Raw genomic sequence first — 20,005 nt, 5'->3', positions numbered from 1 at the left:
AATTTGAGTTGTAAGCTAAATTAGCCACTTTATTCATGAGCACGGTATTTATTGAAAGAACAACTTGACAAATTATGTTTATTCAGACTTGGGTATTTGACAAGTATTTCCTCAAAAAATAAATGAAATGGGTCTGTCACTTCAAAGAAAAGTTGGTGTTTGTTGCTGATGATAAAATTTGAGCTTTCAAGTACAAATCTGAAATTTTCAAAATTTCTGGCGGCCACTTTGAGCTTGACCGCTTCCCAGTGCTTTGCTGATGAAACTGGTGGTAACAGTAACGAATGTGATTGCTTGATATTGTGTATGGACATGGGCCAACATGGTGAAGCAATATTTTCCATGTGACAGAGGCACGCTTACAAAATCGCACAGGGGTCAAAAGCCACGCAAAGTCCCAGACAGGCCCGGGGGACTTATCACAGCCACAGGGGAGCTCACGGACATGGTTTCACTTCCAGCTGCCGTTTGAGCAGCTTGTCGGCTGTGGTGTCATAGAAGACAATACCCACCGTGATCTGAAAGTTACTCCTCGCCCTAACCTTTTCCAGTGACGTATCTGCGTGAGGCCTGATTTTCTTCAAAGTGTGTCACAACAGACCAAAGGCAGCAGTGTCAGAAACCAGCCCTCTCCCATGAAAACAGACATCAGAGAGATCAGAAAGCAGGGAAAACGCCACTCTCAGAAAAATGGTTATTTTTCATAACAATGTTAATAAGTAGTATGTTATTTTATGTTAAAGCGGATGAACTTCTAATATGGTGGACATGGATGCGCAGTGGCGTGCTGGTCAATGTTTAACGCGCAGCGCCCTGGGCCGGGGCGCCCTCCCTCATCTGCAGTGTGTGCTGATTTCACGGTGCAAATATTCTCATCCGACCAAGTTCAAACGACCAACTGACGCAGACCCGGGAAGAGACAGTGCCTGCCCCCGGGAGCTGGCTCCACCGCCTCCGATGGAATCCGCCCAGTTTTGTGATGTTCTCACTCATTCTGGAGAGTGGAAAGGAGCCCCAAGGACTTGGAGAGGAGGTGTCCCGGGACCATCACCCTCCTGCCTGGTGAAGGCACCCCAGCAATCCCACCTCCGTTACAAAAGTCCTTGAACCTCAAAGCCTACTGTTCTTAAATTTGAACATCCCCAAATCCCTTCTGTGTGCCTGCCAACCCCCTGGCAAAGATGGAACCCAAATCTTCCTCTTCTAGGTGCTTCTTAAATGCACTTTTCACTTTAAGGAACACTCCTTTGGAATGTCTGCAGGGAGGGCTTCCAGCTGGGTCCAGCTTGGTCAGGATTTAATAGGTGGTGGCCGCGTGTAAAATCCCTTAAATGGAGCTGTGACTCAAGGCTGGGGGCGGGGGGGGGGGGGGGGGCGGGGGTGGTACTGAGTGAGCAGGGGCTGAGCGCCGCCTCCTCCCTCCCTGCTGGGGTGGGGACAGAGAGGGACGACTCTAACGCGGAGTTTATATAAACAAAATATTTTATTTGAGAAAGAAAACAGCCAAATTACAAAATCTTTATACTTATGTTCTGTTCGTCACCAGGCCAGAGGCTTCTAAGGGACTTCAGTTCCCACCACTGGTAGGTGGGACCGCCTGAAACTGCCAACGTGGTGGATGAAAACAACAGTCCCATATTGATTTCCTGTGTTCCGACCCCGTAGAAGACGAGCCGATGGCTAACATTTGCTTTGGCAGCAACGTGTCCCGTCACGCGTCTGTCGATGTTATAAACAGACGTCCGAGTGATAAACAGATCCCGCCTGAGAAACATCCTGTGTTTGAAGACGCTGGAGCCCGTCTCATGCGGGTCTGGAGGTGGCTCTGCCCTTCCCAGCGCGTCCTTCTAGCCGAGCGCACGGTCTCGGCACAGGGACGGGCCCAGTGTCCTCTCACGCTCTAGGGACACCTGTCCGGCTCTGCAACCCCCGGGCTGGGTCACGTCCGAAGGCCAGGAAGACGCGCTGCCCAGGTGCTCCTTAGAAGCGGCTGAAAAGTCGCCATCGCCATCAAAACGTCTTCTCCACGTGACACAGTCCCACGCTTTCCCTCCTGCCTTGCTCAGGCCCTGGGCGTTCTGCATCCAGAATGTAAGAATAGAACAAAACGAAGTCGCCGTGGCCGCCCAGCAGGAAGGAGCGGCGTGGTATCCAGACGGACAGCCCAAGACTCGCCGGTGAACAAGGATGGGACCCACACGCTCCATTCATGTCCGAGGTTTCACAAAGGTTCCCCTCCCCCCACCCTCAGCTCCGTACAGCACGTTTACATGGAGCCGAGATAAAAAATAAAAGCTTTCTTACAAATTACTTTTTTTTTTCCAGTGAAATACTTTTACAGTAAAAATAGCTGCTACATAAATCCTTCCTGATCTCAGAAAAGGAGTTGCATATTTCCAAAAATAGTATTCTTATTTTCATCAGAGACACGTGGGGCTTGGGAGTGGGGCGTGGGTGGAATGGCTGGTCAGGAGGGTTAGCTGCAGGAGAAACACACATGAACTAGGAAGTAAGTTTTGTGTATCAACTGGCTTAAAGGCATGCGTAGGAATGGGAAACATATGCCATCCGTCAAGAAAAATACTGCTTTATAAAGGTTGACATTACAATCAAAAGGAAAAGCCAGAGGCCGGAGGCGCCCCCAGATAATAACATTAAGTTTCTTATAAAAATTCCCAAATGAACAAAGTCCTTGCCAGCTAACAGCCCAGGCAAAGCAAAAACACACACACACAAAAACAGGGATGACCCCTCTTAGACTTTCGCCTGTAGGCACAGTAAATGCAAATAAAACACGTTTTACAAATCCTCTTAGCCTGCCCGGGGCAGGTTCACGGTTTGCAAAATGCCGTAGGCGCTCTTGAAACATGGAATACGCGTTGCCTTCTTATTTCACATAGTCATAGAATTATTTTAAATTACAATATACAATTTCTGTTAAATAGAACTGTTAGAGGATTCTGATAACAATTATAAGATTACAATCCTATATACAAACCAACGTCTGAAATGGCACGATCGTTCCCTCGCCCCTCCCGCCCTCTGAAACAGAGAGACCGCTTTCGCGTCCGTGATTCCCGGTTGCAAACGGCCGAAGAAAATAAAAAAACGCGCGCGTCCGGGACAGGATCGCTCCTCGGAGATGTCCACAGCCTCACGCGGCCGCTCGGAGCGCCCCCTCGGCCATTCCACGCGGCTGCAGCCTAAATAGCGGTTTCCCGCCCGCGGGCTTCGGAAGCGACCGGCCGCGCCGCTTGGGGCGAAGAGCTGCAGGGTCGGGTGAAATGAGGCCGCTGCTCTCGGCGACGTTCCTGGAGTGTGGGAGCGGCTGGCAGGGCCCGGGCAGTCGTCAGGGTGGCCCCGCGGAAGTCCCCAGCCTCAGTCCTCCGTGTCCGGCTGGACGCCCAGGATGGCGTGCAGTTCCTCGGGCGTGAACCCCAGCAGGTTCTGCAGGTCGCACACGAAACGGTACACGTAGCGCTTGCCCGACGTCTTGTGGATGATGTTCTTGTCGTAGTAATAGCGCAGGCCCCGGCTCAGCTTCTCGTAGTTCATCTTGGGCTTGTTCTTCCTCTTGCCCCAGCGGCGGGCCACCTGCGGGGGAGACACGGGCGGAGAGGAGCTCAGTTCCATCCCATCGGCAGGCGCCCCGATGACGACAGGACGCGGCCGCGTGCTCGCTGGGGGAACTTGGCCGCTAAAGGACCCCTAAGGTCCCATCTGCCTTAGGACGCGAACCGGGGCTGTGCCCCTCAGCTGGCTCTCCGAGGGCGAGGGGAGGGGCGGAGGGGAGTGTGGCACCCCCACCCACAGTGCCGCCGCCGGGCACAGGGCTCCTGCAGCCTCTCACTCAGCACAACCGCGCAGAAACCAAGGGTTCCGAGTTGGGGGTCCTGAGGCAACGGACAAGCTGTGTTCACCGCCCTGCCCCCCTGGTTCTTACTCCCGTCACCAGATGCTGAGTGGGGTTCTGAGCTGGGTGACATCAGCGATCCTCAATGCTTCTGCTTCCCGGGGGGAGGGGGGGAGGTGACAGGGCTACCAGCCAGACCCAGGGCTTCCCTAATGCTGCCCCCAGCGGGCAGGGGCTGGACCTGCCCTCGGCTCTCTCCTCCTGACACGGCTGGGGCGGCTCTGCCCAGCTCAGCTGGGGGGCACAGAAGCCCAGTCAGTGTGCACATGTGGGGGTACGAGGCTCCCTCCCCCCAACAGGAACAAGCAGCTTTCCCAAGGCATTTTCACACGGCCAGGAGAGAGCCCCAGTTTACTGCTTGCGCCTCTATATTCAATGATAGAGCAAGACGGTCAGCCGGACGCACTCCCGTGTCGGGCCTACCAGGAGAGCTAGCCTGCGAACCCGGACCCTTGTGCCCAGGGAGCTGAGTTTGTGAACCCAAAGGGGTGAGAGCAGGGTTGGGAGCCCAAGACCGATCCCCCGGGCTCTGGCCATACCTCATCGGGGTCAGCGAGCTTGAACTCCCATCCATCGCCGGTCCAGCTGATGAATGACTGGCAGGATTTATCGGAGAGCAACTCCAGGAGAAACTGCCACAGCTGGATGGGTCCGCTTCCTGGGGAGAGGGCAGGCACAGGTTGGTATTGATTTTTAGAGGGAAAGAGGCAGAAACACTGATGAGAGAGAAACATGGACCGGCTGCCTCCTACACACCCCCTACTGGGGATCGAGGCCAAAACCCGGGCATCGAGGCCAAAACCCGGGCATGTGCCCTGACCGGGAACCAAACCGGGGACGTCTTGGTTCCAGGGTCGATGTTCAACCCCTGAGCCACACTGGCCAAGCCAGCTATGGGTTTTTACAGATTTAAAACACGGCAAGGCTCCAGCGGTCCCAATGAAACAGACAGGCTGCGGAACATGAGCCGGATCCTGGGTGCCGACCTGATGGTGCCACTCCAGGTGGCCAGGACAGTCCCGAATGCCCGTGGGATGAGGCTGGACCCCTACGCCAGGAAAAGAGGTCACTGGCCCCGGGTGCCTGGGTTTGGTCTTTTGGGGAAAAAATTCAGGGCCACTGACTCTTGGCATCAAAATTCCAAACCCTGTTCTTCCTGGCGTCACCACTTTCAGCGCTTGTTTCTATACAAGCTGGGCTGGGCCAGGCAGGTGACGGGGGCAGAGAACCAGAGGACCACGTGGTGTTTGTGGAATCCTGTGCTGTGGCTTCTGGCCACGTGACGGTGGCCCAATTGCTTAAACCAAGACTCAGTTTCCTCAAGAGCCACTCGAGCACTGGGAGTGGCCTCCACGGCCTCACCGCCTCCGTGAGCCGCCGCCCACGCTCTGCGCAGGGCCCTTTCTCGGCCAGTATTTACAACCACCACCTTGTGGAGAAGCGGCTCGGCCACACCGTCTACAGACGAGGACCAAGACGTGCTCAGAGGCCAGGGGCCCTGCCCGCTCACACGCCCACCCGGGAGCTGTTCCCCAAGACGCAGAGGCCATCGGCAGCAAGGCGTGGCTGCTGGAACCCACGGGACTGGCTGCCTGTGTGCCCAGGGAGCTGTGTCACCGAGCGCGTTTCCCCATCTGTAAAATGGGTTAATACCCGCCCACGCTGGGCCGGCCTAACGACTCCCGACGACACGCTTGCGAACCCCACGGAGCAGGTAAGCAATACTAGAATGGAAAACACCCACTCCAGGCCTGACCCCCGGGTGTTATTTCATCAGGCCCCGACCCCCAGGGATGAACACCGCAGCCTCTCCCTCCCCCCACGGGCCTTGCCACACGTGTCCGTGGCTGCTGTTTCAGGTGGCAGGAAGACGCTGCGGATGCCTGCACAGCCTTATTTTAACCCATCAGGGTTCATAGTAGGTACTATTTAAATCCCCAGGGGCTCTATATATAGTCAAAGTACAGGGGGGAAAGCTCATTTAAGGACACATGAAGCAATTAAATAAAAAATAAAAAAATCCCGGTATTTTCGCTAAAATGCTGGAAATAATCTAGTTCCAAAAACAGCTTTAATATTTGTCCCCTGCCTAGAATAGCTCTTGCCCAAACCTTAAAAATAAGAGGGGTTTTAGGAGCAAGAAAAGGTAAACAGGCCTGTGTTATTTGAGGCCGGTTGGCTGCCCCTCCCGAACCAGTTTACATTCTTTGAAATTCCTGGAGTGGGTGAGTCAGAGCTGAAGCCTCCATGGCCCAGTGCCTTGGCCCTCCTCCTCCTCCTCCTCCTCCTCCTCCTCCCTGGGAAGGCCGAGGGAGCTGTGTGCCCTTCCATGCACACCACCGAGCAGCTGGCCATTGCAGAACTCAGAGACACAGCTAAGATGTGGCTCAGCGACCAGGGGTCTGGATGCAGGGTTACCCCGCCGCTCCCGGGTCAAATGCGGGGTGCAGATACAATGTGCTCAGACCAGAACCACCCTTGATAAACAAACACGGCTGAGCCAGGCGGGCACAGGGAGGGGACGGACACCCAGAGCCGCACACTCACCTGTGAAGCCGGCCAGCACAGCCGCAGGAATGACCGGTTTGCCCTGCTCGGCCGGGTCGCTCCTCTCCTGGATGTAGTCCTTGAAGGACATGGTGGGCTTGCTGAGGCCCAGGGCCTGGCTGCCGTCGTCCTCGCAGCTCTCGAAGGAGGGCACCCGCTGCTCCAGCAGCGACGACTGGCTGCTCCAGGACTGCAGCAGGGAGTCCGAGCCCTCGAAGCTGTCCCCGCCCTGCTCGGGGGAGTCGCGGTCCCCGGGCTTCCCTGGAGAGAGAAGCAGGCACACACTGACTCCTCCGGACAGGGACATGCCCGGCCGCACAGCTAATACATAACTGCAGGTTGTCTTGGACTCATTGGCAGCGTTGCTGCCAACCACCCCCCCTTCAACGTGTCCCCTGCAGTGTATAACCAGCCAGACTCCAGGAGGCTCTTAAACGGAGGGCTGGCTCCTGGTAAGTGTACCACACAACTGCACCTGCTTCAACAACAGAATCAATAGACTACATGTAGCCGCACAGGGTGGAGTACTATACAGCGGTGAAAAAGGAGAAGGGATGGCTACATCCAACAACATAGATGGATCTCAGGCACAATGATGAGTAAAAGACACACACACACACACCCAAACCCAAACCCAAAAAAGGAAAAAGTGTGATTCTATTTATACCAAGGTCAAGAACAGGAAAAACTATGATGACAAAAGGACAATCAATAGTTTCCTCTTGGGGTGGGGATGCTACTGACGGTTGGGAAAGGGTATGAGGGCCTCCTGGGATGCTGGAAACCTATCTCCCCCTGGGTGGCTGTTACACAGGTGTGCACATATAAAAATTCAGCCAGTTGGATAGCCTGAGATCTGTGCACGGTGTGTACACATCTCTGTAAAAAGAAATCTGTTCCGTTCCTACACTGTCTCCCAAAATATCCCACTGGGTGGAGGAATCTACTCCCAACAGCAGGACTGTGTGTTGTTGGTGCGACACCCTCCGGGCCCAGACCACAGCCCGAAACAGGCCAGGAGGGTGCTGGCGGGGGAATGGTCTGTGAGAAGGGCCTAAGGAGCCCAGGACACCGGTGCAGCAGCTCGGGTGGCCGTCTGACCCCGGCTCCCGCAGTCCAACCACAGCCGCTCCCAGGGACGCGTGGAAGCTCCTTACCGGAACCGCCGGCGATCAGGTTCAAGGTGCTGCCGGCGAAATCCTGCCTGACAGAGCAGTAGCCCATGCCCACCGTGCTGAGCTGGGCCTTGGGGAACATCGGAAACTCCGGCTCGGAGCTGAGGGCGCCGGGCGGGCACATGCTGTCCAGAAGACTGCCTTTGGGGTAGCTCTGCGTCTGCATTCCGTACGGCGCCTGCTCCATGCCAAAGCCTGCAACAGAACCATCGACGGCGGAGCTATTAGGCGACAGACAGTCTGTGATCATCAGAGACCCTCCACCCCTCCAGCCAACCGCACACGCGCAGTTCTGCAGGCCCGGCCTCTGCAAGCCCTCCGTGGACATGGGCTTTGATGGGCAGGCTTACTGGCCCTTTTCCGAAACACCCGCTGCCTCTGGGCCCAGGGCGCCAGCCTCAGCATTAATGTTTCGGTGACTCTCGTCCAACAAGTGCTTTCCGTGACCCGCAGGACGACAAGGGTCACTGGCTTTCAACTTCCAAGGACCCTAAGGCTCAGACTAAGTGACGCGCCCCTGCTATGTGACTCCTAAGGGGCGTCTCCAGCCCTGTCTGTCCCCGGCTGTCACCTACACTCACCGTGTCAGCGCCCAGAGGGAGAACCGGAATTCCCCGACTCCTCTTTCAGCTCCCAAGTTCCGAGCAAATTTGGTATCGCTTCCCACACACTCCCTGCGCCGGCCCAGCCACCTCTCCTCTCTTGTACTAGATGGGACCCCCGCAACCTTCTCCCTGCATCCTGCCCCCCGCTCTGTGCGTGGCCTGGACCAGGCGGCCACCAGGCAATGGTATGTTTTCTGGTAGCCACGTTAAACAAGGAAAAGACAAAACACAAAAAAACCAAAGGAAACATGAGAACTTTAAAAATTATACTTGAGTCCAAGGATGTCAATGATCAGTTCAACGGGTAATCGATATCTTTAAAAGTAGGAAGAGATATTTTACGTTCTGTTTCTGACTAAGGCTCACAGATCTTGTGGGCACTACACTCCTATCACACATCTCCGTGTGGGCCAGCCCCACTGCGAGCGCCCAGCAGCTCAAGAGCCACGTGGCCACCAAATGGGCCAGCGCAAGTCTAGACAGTTCGGACGTCCATGAACTAACAGGAGGACTTCAGGACCTGAAGGGCAGAATCCAGACTGACCTAATGAATTGCTGTTGAGCCAATGGGGAACTGAGTTGAGGTGAGAATTTTCTTCATACTGATCTTCTGCCTTTTCTTGGTTCTCTGGAAGAACAGACACAGGAGAGATAAGATTGCAAATGGAGGTTAAAACGACACGAGCAGCCTGGCCACTGCTGTTCAGTGATCAGAGCACCAGCCAGGGCACAGATGGGTTGTGGGTTCAATTCCTGCTCAAGGGCACACGCGTGGGTGGTAGATTCAATCCTCAGCCCCGGTCGGGGCATACTTGGGAGGCAACCAATCAATGTGTCTCTCACACATCAATGTCTCTCTCTCTCTCTCTCTCTCTCTCTCCCCCCCCCCCCGCCCCCCCCCCCCCGATTACCTCCCTCCCTTCCATTCTCTTTAAAAAATGAATGGAAAAAATATCCTCAGGTGAAGATTAAAAAAAACACACACACACAAAACAGCACAAGAAAAAAAAGCGACTTTCTAAATTACCGCTATTGGGTCATTTCAGGATAAGTCAACGCATTTAGTGGCTCACATTTAACCTGACGGTGTCCCAAGCCATGACGCCTTTTACAAACTCCAGGCGGCGGCTCACTTGTTAGTAAGTAGAGTGAGTGTCCCAACACGAATGCCGTCTGGGCAAAGTTAAATTTCCCACCGCACAGTCTGAAAGACCTGGATGGTGTGTCAATGAGCAGGGCGATATCGGTGAGGTGCCCCCGGCACCCGAGGCTGGGGATGGGGCAGGCGAGGAGGGCAGGCTCCATCCCTGCCTCCGAGAGGCAGTGGCCGTCGGCTGAGACCCTGGAAGCTCCCCAGGGTGCGGTGAGCAGCTACACAGAGAGGGCCACGTGGGGACACACGTGCCCGTGAACTTTGAAAGGGAAAGGTTTGCGGTTCTGTATGCCTACTCCCTGCAAACACACGTAACCACACACACACCCACACACCCATAAACCCAGACCCACAGCCTCACACCGAGTAGTGGCAAGACAGGCCCAACTTGCCAACCAACAGACCCTCCCTAGAACCTTGCCAGGCCCGTCTTGTCCAAGGTCAGGGGGATGTGGGGCCAGGCTCCCTGGCCTCTGGGGCCACGCCAACAAGGGCTGGCGGCGGACTCCCACGGTCTCCGTGAGGTGCCACGTCTCTGACGGCGTTCATTTAAACCGGGACCAGTTCCCCGAACTCTACAAAGGGGCTGGTTTTCTTCAAGTTTTCACTGAAGGGGGCCTTGCTCCGATGTCTCTTTTTTAACTCAATGTACTTTTAACACTGGTCGCAAGGTCTGAATCAGGACTTTCTCTCTATTGGATGACAGTTCTTGGCTGAGTGGCCTGTTTTTATAGAACAAATCAGCATGGAGATATAGATCATCACGTCCACGTTTGTTTAAAAATAATAAAACGCAAAAAATTCTTTGTTGGAATCCATTTGGACTTGGGGGAATTCCCGGTAAAATCCACGGGCTTGTCTGAGCAAAGGTCCCGGTCGTGGGGGCTGAGCTACTTGCTTTGGTTCTGTAAGGGGAGCCACCCCACAGGGGGCATGTCTGTGGCCTCTGCGTCTGCGACAACACGTCCTCCCTCACCAATGCCGCCTAGCACCCGCGAACAGGCCAGTGACTAAGGCTATGGCCTTGGGGCTCTGCTCGATGCCACACACATACACACACTTACGTGGATTCAGATCTGTAGTCACTGCACGTGTGACTCACTCCAGTGGCATTTTCAGGCCACCGACCCCATTAGAAACTCTGACCTCGGCTGCACGCTCTCCCCTCCCACGCTGGTACCTTTGATCATCTGCTCCAGATGCTCCCAGAGAATGTCGCCCACGAAGTCCGGCGCCAGCTCCAGGAAACGCTCCTTGCCCAGGTTGCACAACACCTGGCCGTTCATGCCGAACCTCTGCAGGTTCACGTTCACCAGGCTGAACTCGTTGGTGGCCCAGAGCAGCCACTGGCACACCTGCTGCTCCGTCCACAGCCAGGGGTCTAAAACGGGGAGGAAGACGGAGCTCAGAGGGGGGAGTGGAAGGAGGCGGTGAGACCAGAGAAATGGCTCCTGATTTTCCCACCGCGTCCACGCGGGCACCCAAGACCAGCGACGTGAGCGAGACCCCTGGGTGAACTCTAAGACGCGGACAACAGTGTCCCGCTGACGGGGTTGAAGTAAAAACCGGCGCGGCCTCCCCGTGTCTCTGCCAGCCTTTGGGAGCCGCCTCACACACGAGCTCAAAATACAACCCGTCTCGCGCCCCGGCAGCCCGGCTCGCCCGCCCGCAGGGCACAGACCCCCGACGGCAGCTCGGCAGAGGCACTCACTCTTGGGGATGCCCAGCCGGCGCTGCTCCTTCGTGAAGCCGCTGAAGGTAGCTTTCAAGGCCTGACTCATCACAGCCTTGCTGCAGGGCGTCAGCAGGGGCAGCTCACAGCTGGCCGAGTCTAGGGAGAAACCAGGGCGGACGTTAGCATTTCAAGCTGGTGGCCGCGGAGGAGAATTTAGGGGAGGAATCGTAGTCTTTAGAAAAGAACCATTTTGATCTCAAACCATTTTGATCTCAAACCATTCTGACATCATTTCCTTAAAAGAGTATTCATAGGACCCCCAAACTTTTTTTTGACTGACATTAAAAAATATACATCCCATAACTTGACTTATTCAAATAAAACCACTCAAGTTTTATCTTATGACCCAATGCTTCATACAGCAGCTTATGTCTAGATGAAATGTCTATCTGACTACTTTTAGACAATCAAAGAAAAGCGCATGATCTTGGGGCCAAAGGCTCAAGGGCTTGTAAAGACATAATTTGGAAGTCGATTCCATGAAAACCCAGCCACAGGCAGAGGCCCCGAGACGTTGGCACACTTTGCACTTTTATTAAGAAACAGCCTTCTCTGGATCCCCTCAGCAATTCCAAGAATGATAAATGACTGTCACGTGACGGCCTGCTGACGCAAGCGCACCTGCTTTAATTAATTTTCTGGGCTGTATTTTCTAGCACCTACTTCATGTGACAACGTCACGTCTGGAATGTCTCCAACTAGTAACTATCCCAGTCACGGCAGAGGCGCCGGCTGACATGCCGGTCAGTCCGCCAGAGAGAATCAGTGACCTGAAGGAGCATAGAAGTCAGCGCAGACGGGGAAGACCAGCAAGAGCCACCTGTGGCCACCTGTGGCCCAAACCCCAGGGGAGGGTCTGTGAACCCAGAAGGAAAGCTGAGCTGCATTTGACTGTGGCCTGGTCTGCTTTGGAGTGGCCCCGGGAAGCCGCGGGGGTGACACCCCCCTGGTGGAAACCCCGGGGGCCCCCTGCAGTGTGCCAAGGGCAGGACATTTGCTCTCCCCAGGGTGCGTCTGGCAGGGAAGACACCAGAATCCTCACACTCAGCAAAAGGGAAAATGGCCCTGCCCCAGGTCCAGAGCCTCCATCCGACTTTTCACGCCAGACACGTAAGACACGGACACTCATGGCTCATCCGCTGTCCTCTCCCTTCCCCGCGTTACTCTGGGCAATCGCGCACGACGGCCGGTCTGGGCAGCAGGTTACCGTGAGAGATGGAATCCAAGCCGGTGGGCACTTCCTGGAGCGCTTGCTTTTCATTCAGGGAGGGGAAAATGGCAAACAGGGACCCGTCGAAGGTGTCGAAGGCCGGCTGGCGCTGCAGAAGGGACAGGAAGAAAACGGGAAATATGATACTTACTTACTGAGTTACCTGTTTTCAACGCGGTCCGTGGGTCATCGGACCCCAGGCCCGGATCAAACCGGCCATTGTGAAGCCACACCTGGAGTGGACCCGCCGTACCCAGACGTCTCGGATGGCCCAGGTGACCACAAGGTCATTTAAGCCCCCTCACACAGAGGCAGAATGACCGGGAGTTTATTTCTAGGGGCCTCAGCCACTGAAATTCATAAATGAAGACAAGACACCCAGAAACGCTAGGATCCCAGAAGAACAGTGCAGGGCGGGGCCTCAGAGCCCACCGGCTCCAGCACCTGCCTTTTGTGACATCATCGGAGAGAAATGCCATCAGGCCCCGTGTCTAAGGGAAACGATGGACTGAACACTGAAAACCAAACAATGAAGATCCGCGGAAGCACTTACTTTGAAACGTTTACAATGAAACACTGTCTCTGACATGAGGTGCTTTTTCCTCAACAATCCCAACGGCGCAGAAAAGAGCGAAACACGCGAAAGTTCCTGCAGGTTCACTGTTCTCAAAGTAAGCGCGTTAAAAAGAACTTCTCTGCCCCACACTCCTCGACGGGGAAAGATTCCGAAGGAATCGGGTTTAAAGTGAAACTCCCTACAGTGGAGCGGGAAGGAGAGGAGAGAGGCACCGAGAAAACTGCACACTGTCATTTCTGACCGGCTCATCTCAGATGTATCCAAGAAACAGCCTTTCCTATTAAGACTCATTAATAAGTAACAGATAAGGCCTGGATTCACCATGGCCCAACCAGCCAAGGAAAAAATGTGAAGAAAGAGTCTACTTTTCCAACAGGGGCTGGAACTCCCACGTTGCGTGTCATGTGATGACACGTGTTGAGTCATCAGTAAGAAAATGTGTAACACATTTACAAATAAAATCAGTTCGTGTGCTTTCGTTTTAGAAATGCAGAACAATGGATGACACATTACCCCAGTGGGCGGGCAGAGGTTGGAGCTGGCCCCAGACACTCAGTGGAGCCCAGTCCCCACAAAACCCAAGGCTGTGAAGTCCAACAGATGCCCCAAGACATCGAGGGCACAACCCATCATCTAGTACAGTGGTCGGCAGACGGTGGCTCACGAGCCACATGTGGCTCTTTGGCCCCTTGAATGTGGCTCTTCCACAAAATACTGGCTCTTCCACAAAATACCGACTTCTGCGCATGGGCCATGAAGTTTCAATTGCATGTGGTATGTTGTGGAAGAGCCACAGTAAAGGGGCCAAAGAGCCACGGATTGCCGACCATGGATCTAGTAGATGAACAAACTGCTTTATCATTTGGGACTAACTGTGTATAAAATAGCCAATCCACTTTTAAAACCCCACGAGCTCTGCCCAGGTGACTAAGAAATGCCTTCGCTTCACTGACAGCAAGTTCTTTTTTTTTTAAAACGAGGAAGTTCAAAGACAACATAAGTTCACGCTGCCTCTTTCAACACATGAACTCCGGTGACTGCTTCTCCAAGCCCAGGAGTCGCAGGGACACCATCAAAGTCTTTGAATTTACAGGGAAGTTTCTTCTCTGGGGCTGTGCCTGGCAGCTTGGTGCCATCACAGCTTGTCCACGTCTGCACACTCTGAAAACGTCTGACCACACCGGCAAGGCGCGCCCGCCTGAAGTGGAGGGATGGCCGCCGTAATTCTCAAGAGAGGCCCGAGCCCAGTGTTGGCTCTTTGGGTTCCACAGACAAACAACCTCCCAGCGACCTACAGAGCAACACGGGACCTGCCAGAGACACGCAGCTGTACAAAACCCTGAGCTCAGAGGAGGCCCATCGAAAACCACTGCTCCCGAGATGTGTTTACTCACAAAACCAACAACAGTCAGGCCACGCTCTCACGGATGGAGAAGCCGGCAGGGAATTACCCACTGTGCTGCCACAGAACATTCCCAAGAGGAATTAAGATAGAAGCCCAGGAAATGTGCTTGCTGGGCAGCAGAGGCGGCGTTCATCCTTAATCTGTTTCTTGCTTCACAGATACAGGCTGTCCCGTGGGCTCGGCGGCCTCAAGGAAGCAGCACTCCCTCCACGTCGGAAGCAGCCTTCCCCTCGTCCCGGGAAACCAGCTCCAGCTCCGTTCCACGGAGAACCACAGGCTTATCCACCCGGTCAGAGTCTCAGAAACAAACTACCAGGGCCTCACCTTCCACAAAACAAACGAGTTCCACTCTTGGAGGACAAGCAGAGCAAGCATCAGGACGCCCATTTTACAGGTTAGGAAACTAGGCCCAGAGAGATCCAGCAAACGGTCCAGAGTCACACAGCCAGTAAGCGAAAAGCTGGGGCTTAGAACGGGTCTTCTGGGGCCCCACCCATCGTTGTTTTTTTTCTTTTCTTTTCTTCTAGAGATTGAGCTTTCCAAATTAAAAAAGCAAAAACCCAACTTTTAGTAAGACTTGCTCACTCACCTTGAGTGTCCCTCTGTAACTGTTAGACACAGGGGCCACCTGGTCCATGTTCTTGATTCCAAAATCGTTCATCTTTAAAAAAAAAGAGGAAGAGGAGAATAGTCAGAGGCAAGCGCTCCTTTTTGAAGGAGTCTTCGCTGGCTGCAGACCCCCTCCCCACTCCCCGCGTCAGTCAAATCCTACAACGGAAAATCATTCAGTAACATCATTCAGTAAAATCGTTCAAAACCGAATGCCAGGGATTCTTATTTAAAAGGCCCTTCTCACAAAGGCTATGCCATTTATGTCGCTCAATAATAATGCTGATTCCCACTGACTTCCACTTAGAGATGAGGCATACCGATAAAGGCACTTTCCGGCTGGCTGCCCAAGGCAGCCTGTGTCCCTCCACGGGAATGGCTGCTGTTGGGGGGGGGGGGGGAGGGGGACCCAGAGGGATGCTAGGGGACCAGGGCTACCTCCTGTCTGCAAGAGGGGGATCCTCAGGATTGGGGATCCTCAAGGGTGACCCCCCAGGCAGCTCCAGGAAAGCAGGCAGGGTGGGGCCAGAAGGCCCCTTCCTCTTATTGGAGGAATTTCTGGCCCAGGAAGATCAAAGGGAGGCCCGTGGCTTCAGACCAAACCCTCTCTCAGGGTCCCACCTCCTCCCCAGATCCTGCGGGTCCCAGGTAGGTCCTCCCGTGTTAAATACACGGCTCCAAACACGTTAGCTCCGTGAGTCGCCCAGCTGTGCCCTCCCTCAGAGGAGATTCTAAGCGCAGACCTGCCTTACTTGCCCTGATAGCATCTGGGCTCATGCTAGACCTGCGCTGCCCAGGGGGATGGCCACGGGCCACATGTGGCGGCCGGGCGCCTGGCACATGGCTGATCCGGCCTGAGATGCGCTCTGCATGTAAAATACACATGCAGGTTTCAAAGATCTCACAGGAAAAAGTAAACCCTCTCAGTAATAATGTTAGGTTTACTGCACGTGTATGTAACAGCTTGCATATACTCGGCGAATGGAAATCTACTGAAATTAACTTCACCTATTTTATATATTTAACGTGACTATGACCGCATTTATAGCTACATATGTGACTTGCAACTGAACCGTGCTGAGATAGGCCGAGAACTTACTGGAGACCCTAAAATGGAATTGGTTGGTTATATATTAGTAAGTGAGAAGGGTACACAGATAATGCCACCAGGATGCTAGAGAAAAAAACCCAGAGAAATGAAAATGAAAATTCATTTTCAAATAAGCTGGGTTAGCATAGCTGATCGTAACCTTTACCCTACTGGCTTTCTGGCCTAGGAACTGAAGGCTTACCAGGCAGCTTTAGGGGTTGGCTAATTGCACCCGCCCGCCCCGCCCCATCTCCATGAGGTGTTCCCGCCTGTTACAACTAAGACCTTCGAGTAATTAAAATATTGCTTAATATTGCGCAACTGATAGCACTTACTGGAGGTGGCAAATAGCATATTTCCCCCTAATTGGTTTTTTTGTGCTTTCTTGTTTTTTCTTTATGACCAATGTTATAGCTAAACCAGACCTCCCAACGACTCAACACACACACACACACACACACACACACACACACACACACCCCTCTCCTGGCTGGAAAGGCAGCGTGGGAGGTGAGTGTCTGCTTCAGGGGAGGCCAGAGGCACTGCCCAGGGCTGTTAAACCCTCCAAGTGCCGGTAATTATGGGGGGGCAGTAATTATCCTGGGGGGCCAGAGGAGCCTGGAGCACTGGGAATAATAATAGTGCTGTGGGGGGAGGGCCGGGGTGGGTGGGGAGGGGCTGTCCTGGATCCAACAAGGCCACATTTGCTCAACCTCCACTTGGTGAGCCGTGTCACCCACATGCACTCAGGAATCAATATTCATGCGACGGTGGCTGCACTGACAAGGCTCCTCCTCGCTCAGGGCTGGGCTTGCCGACGCTGAGGGTGGCTGTGACACAGTGCGGCCCAGAGACCTCTGGGAACGTGCCCAGGATCACACAGCTCCGGTGGGGGCTCCTCAGGGGCGCAGTGCGGACCCCATGGCAGCGGAGAGTGGCCCTCAGTCCTGGGCGCCCCCATGTGCCAGGGTAACCCACCACGTCCTACAGGCCGGACAGCACACAGACGTTGTGAGACCCGGCCCCTGCGTGCTACTGTTTAAGGTGAAAGGCTCCTTAATTCAGAGCTTTCTGTCATTGATCTGAAAGTTAACCTGTTGATACAGACACAAGCCTCAAGCAGAAGACCCAACTGCCGATGACCCACCCAGGCCGACTCCTTTTCCACGGCCGGTTCGCAGAGGCTCGGTGACTTGGAAAATGGAGAAAAAGTTCCCACCTTCACTGAGACGGACAGAGAATGGATGTGGAAGGGGCGATGGAAAGCCAGGCGGGGGGGGGGGGGGGGGGGGGTTTGTATACAAATACTTGGGGGAAAAGGCAGTCTACCCCGCCCACATGAAGAGCTGTAATTACTCCTTACAGAACAGAATTCTTTTGTTGTCCGGCTTTTAATTTGTTTTGTAAGAACCATGCAGAATCAAAGTGGATTCGGGCAGACACAGAACTAATCAAATTTAAGTTCACTTCTTTTACTCAACATGGCTCCTTAAGGTGGCAGACAGGCCACGAGTCCTTTCCATATAAATCAATTTCAAGTGTGGGTCCCTTTGGTGTTGCCCTTTGGATCGCTGCTGGGGGGAGGGGGGGGGAAGAGAGAGAGAGAGAGAGAGAGAGAGAGAGAGAGAGAGAGAGAGAGAAGGGAGGGAGGGAGAAAAGGGGAAAAAGAGGCAGAAATGTAAGTGCTGAGGATGGTTAAATTTTTAAAACAAGCAGAACTTGCCTGACAACCGTACCCTTCTTGGAACAAGCGATCACTTATGTGAGATTAGACCACAGGTTTGTATTCGGGCAAATTTGTAAAGAAAAAGAAAGGAGCACCCCCCCCCCCCCAATGTACTTTTTGAAGGTTGGTGCGCTTTTTCCTTTGAAAGTTATCACTTTAGCGAGAGGAATGACTAATCCCAAGGATGAGTGTTTGCTATTCCCTGCAGGACCCACGGTGCTAGCATTTACTGTACTATGATATTACTCAGAATTTTAATAAACCTTAACTTGGAGATTTATCTGCCTGATGGGTGGCGGTGTGGGCAGGCAGATGGCGCACAGGCGCTGCCATTGTCCGGAACACATATAATCTCTTAGTGGTGAATGACAATAAATTACCCTTATCTCCAAGGGGACTGCTCACTGCTTCACTTTCTAATAAGGAGCGCGTCCACTACTTTAGGCTACCTTGAAACTGAATACAGGCCAATATAAAAAGTGCCTTATGCTTAAAAAACAAACACACAAAACAACCCTCAAATGCACAAGCGCTCGCTGATACCTGCATTAAAAAGACTTCAACAGCGAGAAAATAAAGACAGCCCTGCGCACCCACGTCCCCACTTCCCACAGCTCTCGGCGCTCGCCTCGCAGGGCCGAGGGGCCCCATCCACGCCCGGGCGCCCTCAGGGGGTCTTGTCCTCCAGGCCGAGCGCGCGGGCCGCCCCGGCTCTGCTTCCCCGCGCCTCCCTCGCCGGCCGCCCGGGCCGGGCCCCGGACGGGACCGAGCAGGTGACCCCGGCTCTGCGTTTCCCGGGAGCCGCAGCCTCCAGGTGTTTCAGGAGGCGGGCGCCCCAGATCCGCCCGGTCCGGCGCGCTCCAGTAAGTCCCCCGCAAACGCGGGCGCGCCGGGGCCCTCGGGCTCCCTCTCCCGAGTCCCTCCAGCCCCTTCGCGGAATCAGATCGGCCGGGCGTCCCCTGGAAGGACCCCCCCCCCCCAGTAGGCCCCTGGTTCCCTTTAAAAACAAAAGCAAGCGAGACAAGCCGGCGCGCACTCCCGCCCCAGCCGGCTCGGCCACCCCGGGGCCGCGGCCCAAGTTCGCACCAGCTCCGCGCGTCACGATCGGGCCCACCCCGCGCCCTGTCCCGGGCCCCGCGTCTCGGCCGCCCCCAAAGCTCCCCCGACCACCCGGCCCCGCAACACGAGCCCGGAGAGGCACGGAACCCAGACGCGCGGCGCCCGGTCCTAGGAGTCGCCGCCACCCCGCCTGGACCCCGGCGTCCCGACCCGTCGCTGCCGGCTCCCGGGCCCGGGGTCCGAATCCCCCGGGAGAGGAGCCGGAGGGCGCTCTGCACGTACCCCCCAACCCGCGCCCGCCCGCCCGGACCCCGCTCTTACGGCGCCGCTTGGGCAGGGCCGGCGCGCGGTCGGCGGCAGCTCCTCGAGGCCCGGGCTCCTGGGTGAGCGCGCGGCGGGGAAGATCGCAGCCGGGGCGCGGGGGGCGGGGGGGGGGCGCTCCGGGAGGCCGGGCGAAGGCGGGCGAGCGGGCGAGCGGACGAGCGGGCGGCTCCGGGCGCTCGGGGCTGGGCTACACCGCGACCCGCGCCGCCGCTGGAGGAAGTAACCGGCCCGGCCCCTTCGCTGCCAGCTCTTCAGGATCCAGGCGGGGAGGAGGAGGGACAGGGGGAGGGGAGGAGGGGCAAAGAGAGGGGAGGGCGGGGCCGAGGGGCGGAGAAAGAGGAGAGGGGAGGGGGGGGGGAGGGGGGGGGAGGGGGGCGGGGGCGGGGTAGGACGGAGTCGGGGTGTCTGGCGGGACCTCGCCGGCACCCGCTGTCCCGGGCGCTGTCCCCGCTGCGCTGAGCCGGGTGGTGCGCCCGGGAGCGGGGCGCAGAGTCTCCCCTGGGCTTCCTCCCCTTGGCCCGAGGATTTGACATCAAACGCGCCGCCCCCATTCGGCCGGGGCCAGCGGACCGAGCGGCCGCAGGACTTGGTTAATAAAGGGCCCCATTCTTGGGCCTCTAAGTAGACTTTTTGTTTCTGATCATTCTTATCCTGAAAAGACTCTAAATGACATGATGAGCGGACCCTTGGCTGGGTCGCTGAGTCCGCCCGGCTCCCGGAAGCCCGGTCGCCTCCGTGCCAGCGGCGCCCCCTAGAGGCGAGCGGCGCCTTAATCGTGACCAACGTGAGCGTCTCTGGGCTAATGCGCAGGGCAGTTCTCCGCTGCACCATTGTTCCCACTTAAACAGGGAGGGTGAGGGGCGGCGGGGGGGCCGTA

General features: G+C 55.5%; 1 protein-coding gene across 1 annotated transcript; it reads right to left on the bottom strand.

Annotated features, from left to right (window-relative positions):
• Positions 1–1,464: 1,464 nt before the first annotated feature.
• Positions 1,465–19,386, bottom strand: ETS2 (ETS proto-oncogene 2, transcription factor). The gene is made up of 10 exons (XM_081086298.1): positions 19,126–19,386; positions 14,910–14,981; positions 12,336–12,447; positions 11,105–11,224; positions 10,574–10,774; positions 8,785–8,868; positions 7,618–7,830; positions 6,461–6,721; positions 4,453–4,571; positions 1,465–3,594 (listed from the first exon to the last, which is right to left on the bottom strand). The coding sequence occupies exons 2-10, from the start codon at positions 14,979–14,981 to the stop codon at positions 3,379–3,381; spliced, it is 1,398 nt and encodes a 465-aa protein (XP_080942424.1). The 5' UTR covers positions 19,126–19,386; the 3' UTR covers positions 1,465–3,378.
• Between the last annotated feature and the right edge of the window lie 619 nt (positions 19,387–20,005).

Source organism: Myotis nattereri, assembly GCF_964212035.1.
Source record: "Myotis nattereri genome assembly, chromosome: 3".
NCBI lineage: Eukaryota > Metazoa > Chordata > Mammalia > Chiroptera > Vespertilionidae > Myotis > Myotis nattereri.
Note: the sequence above shows the minus strand (reverse complement) of the source record. Positions and strands in the feature narration are given on the sequence as shown.

Coding starts and splice junctions, on each gene's coding strand:
- ETS2 (XM_081086298.1), bottom strand. CDS start 14,981: ATGAACGATTTTGGAATCAAGAACATGGACCAGGTGGCCCCTGTGTCT. Junction 10,775..11,104: donor CCGGCTGGGCATCCCCAAGA/GTGAGTGCCTCT, acceptor TCCCCGTTTTAG/ACCCCTGGCTGTGGACGGAG. Junction 6,722..7,617: donor CCTGATCGCCGGCGGTTCCG/GTAAGGAGCTTC, acceptor TTCTCTCTCCAG/GGAAGCCCGGGGACCGCGAC.